This window comes from Papilio xuthus, unplaced genomic scaffold (genome assembly GCF_000836235.2).
Source record: "Papilio xuthus unplaced genomic scaffold, Pxut_1.1 DF826406.1, whole genome shotgun sequence".
Classification (NCBI taxonomy): domain Eukaryota; kingdom Metazoa; phylum Arthropoda; class Insecta; order Lepidoptera; family Papilionidae; genus Papilio; species Papilio xuthus.
Window position 1 is genome coordinate 1 of NW_013532243.1, and position 3472 is coordinate 3472.

At 37.7% G+C, this 3472-nt stretch overlaps 1 protein-coding gene across 1 annotated transcript in view; it reads right to left on the reverse strand.

The window, feature by feature from the left end:
• Positions 1-326: 326 nt before the first annotated feature.
• The window catches only part of LOC106123035 (disintegrin and metalloproteinase domain-containing protein 12-like), a gene marked incomplete at its 3' end in the record, with an annotated part of 5675 nt that continues 2529 nt past the window's right edge, over positions 327-3472 (reverse strand). Inside the window, exons 2-6 of the mRNA XM_013319173.1 lie at positions 3081-3244; positions 2437-2610; positions 2058-2227; positions 1210-1512; positions 327-513 (exon numbers count right to left, since the gene is read on the reverse strand). Of these exons, the coding sequence (XP_013174627.1) occupies positions 327-513; positions 1210-1512; positions 2058-2227; positions 2437-2610; positions 3081-3244 (998 nt within the window). The remainder of the gene's footprint in view (positions 514-1209; positions 1513-2057; positions 2228-2436; positions 2611-3080; positions 3245-3472) is intronic.

Here is a 3472-nt window from a genome sequence, read left to right on the forward strand (position 1 = left end):
TTGAATGAATTAAATGAGTTTATTATTATTAACATATTAGCTAGAAGCTTGGTCTAGGATGGTCTCCTTTGCCATGTTGGGATCAAAGAATATTCATATATGCCCGCACCCTAGTAAACAGTGAATTGAGGGAACTATAGCTCCCTATAGTTTAGTTTGTAGGCTCCATGTCAATTTCCCTCTAGGGCAAGACATGTGGAGAGTCGCACATAACCGGAGTGTCGTTCCCAGAGGCAACCGCATACCGCTTAACGCATACCCTCTTAAAAAAAAGGATGATCTTCTTGGTATAGCTGATTAGTTCTCGTATACCAGGTATTACGTACATGTAGATCACAGCATTCTCCAGCAGCACAGCTGGCGTTGTTGCGCAGCATGCAGGTGGTGGGCTCGCAGCACGCGACGCACGCAGCGCGCGACCTCTCCTCTCCGATACCGCAGTCGCATTGCTCACCCACCTCCACGAAACCATTGCCACATGTCGGCGACTCGAATAGACGACGCGGTTTATTTCTGTACAAATTGTCTTACTTGAATCCCATCACTTTTCTTTCAGTTTTGAGTTGACAGACGGCGAATTATAACTTAAAAACGACACTCGAATCTGACCTGTGTTGGCAAAGCTGAGCCACCCCCTTTAGCCAGTACTATCTCAGTATAACAGTGTGTTGAATAATTTTGTTCAGTTTTTTTTTATGGCAATAAAGTTTTTATTATTATATTATTATTAAAAATTATTTATTTTGATCTAATCTTACTACTATTTTAAATGCGAATTTAAATAGAATATGGGATGGATGAATATTTGTTAGAAGCTTTCTCTACAACGGTCTTAAAACATAGTTTGGAAGAAAACAATTAAGTTATTTTTTTTATTCCGCGCGGACAGAGTTGTGGGCGATAGCAAGTTATAACACAAAATTCACTAAAATTTACTCGTCGTTACATTTCAAATTATAATTAAAATTATATATTTCTAGTAGCTGTCGCCCGCGACTCCGTCCGCGCGGGATTAAAAATAGATGTTGGTCGATTCTCAGACCTACTCAATATGCTCACAAAATTTCATGAGAATCGGTCAAGCTGTTTCGGAGGAGTATGGGAACGAAAATTGTGACACGAGAATTTTATGTATAAGATATAAATTTTTTCGCACACTTGATATCCGAACACCCTTTATATTTCAAAAAAACATAAAAACCACCATACCTTAGACAATAATCCATTCCTCGTTCAAAAGACAGCGCTAAAGACCTCAAGCTACAAGAAGACCAATGTATCGGCATAACTGAAGTACTAGACGGACTCATGATACATTTCTCATCTGGACACTCGCAGTCCTCCTCCATGTCGTGTTCCATGCCGAAGTTATGTCCCATCTCGTGGGCAATGGTTGTAGCTACCAAGCCTATAACTTCTGAATGATTTGTCGCAACACCGCCGGAGAACTCGAATGTACATATCGGGCCTTTCAGTGCTTTCCCTACTACACCCTCTTGGAACTTTTGACGACTGGAATATGAAAACTTTTGTTTAATTCATCATCATCAGCTCACTATCGTATTACTACGTCCCCACCGAGGTGCTCGGAGCCTACCCTAAGTTAAGGGTGATTAGGCCATAGTCAACCACGCTGGCCAAGTGCGGGTTAACTTCACACATATCTTAGAATTTCATCGCAGATATGTGCAGGTTGCATCACGATGTTTTCCTTCACCGTAAGAATGTCGGATAAATATACATATGTAAATCTAAAAACACATTAGTGCATAGCGAGATTCGAACCCAGGCACTGCAGATAACAAGTCCCATGAGCCAATGATGCTCTTGTTTAATTAATGTTAATAAAATGCATTTGTCTAGAAATTTGTACCTGAGCCGTGACGTTATAAATAATACCAATTCCTTTACAGATCTATGTCGTTTGTTCATATATTAAAGCTATTTTTTATTAGTATTTTTGCTAATTTTAGATTAAAAATATCGTACAGAAATGTCGTCTTAAAGAAATTTGTTGCTACATATAATTGCTAAACAATAATAAACCTTATACTCACGTCAATAAGTGCGCATTATCATTAGGTATTTGTGATAAGAGTCTCATCCTTCTATATACAAGAAAATTGGTCAAAGTCCTATCTCCATTCTCTTCTAATTGTATTTCATCTCTCTCACTCCACACAACTACGCCTACTAGAGCTATAAAGATATTTAGAGGCGCATACACCTAAAAATAAACATTAAAATTTTTAACTTTATTCTGTTAGGTTAGGAATTTACAAATTGCTAAAAAAACTTGAATCAGACTTTAATAGACGCTTTAATTAAAAAAAAATCCCTTAGTCGTGTTGGTCACTTATTTCACACAATAAATCTATACTAAGAGGCTTCCTTAGTAAACAATAAACGATCCTGAATTAAATAAGTGTTACTTACAGAGTTAATAATATTAGCGACATCCTTCAACTGTCGATGTACGGTCTGCAGATTCTCCCCATTAGCTTTGTACTCTCTATTGTCAGCGACCAGCACTAACTCTACATATCTCGACTGTTTGTTAGCGTTGAAAGGGCCTCGCACCTCCGTGTCGTCGTATGTCTCGCGTTTGTACTGGAAATAAATTATGAGGTCTGTACAGTCTACAAAAAAAGATTCTTTGAATTTTATTACTACTGTACGAACTGCAAGACAAATTTACACCTTTTGTCATAGATAAGTTACCGTTTAACAGTAGTGACAATCGCCATCGTATCGTCATCGACAAAATTTGTGCAGCGTGTATCGGGCGTAAAATATACGAAAATCTCATACTAATTTTGCCTTATTGTCAATGACACTATTGCCAGCGTTGAACAATTTTTTCGCTTGGCACAGTACAGGAAAGGATTCGCTGAGCTGACGGCCAACATCCAGTAATGGAGAGGCATTAGAAGAAGAAAACAATGATGTTATAAAGGCGACTGTCACATATATTCATGGACAATAATTTAAATAAAATCAAGTAGATAATGATTGTAAATTAAAACACATATTCTTTTAGTCTTGCCTTTTTATACATTGTAAATTACAAGTGCGTTTACCCTATTAATTCGGCTCTGTTCGATGCTACGTCTTGTATTATGTTTATCCATAAGTTGTGGGTCGTACTGTGTGTTGTTAGTCACACCACCGTCGTATCCACACCGATGTACTACTTGCAGATCCGAATGATCGTAGATGTAATGCTGAGAATTGAACTCACCACCTGAAAGTTAAATACACAATGTCCTTCTAAGTTTCCACCCCCTGATATGACCTATCAAATAAACAAACTGGAACAAATAAGCATTTATCAAAGTTGGGGGTTTTTGTTGGTGAACTAAACAATAATGGTATTATTACGAAAGCAGTGAGCATTATGTTGCGTTCTTAAAATATGTTCGCTTGTTATATGTTATATATGGATGTTGAACGTCAAACGTGACAAGAAAGC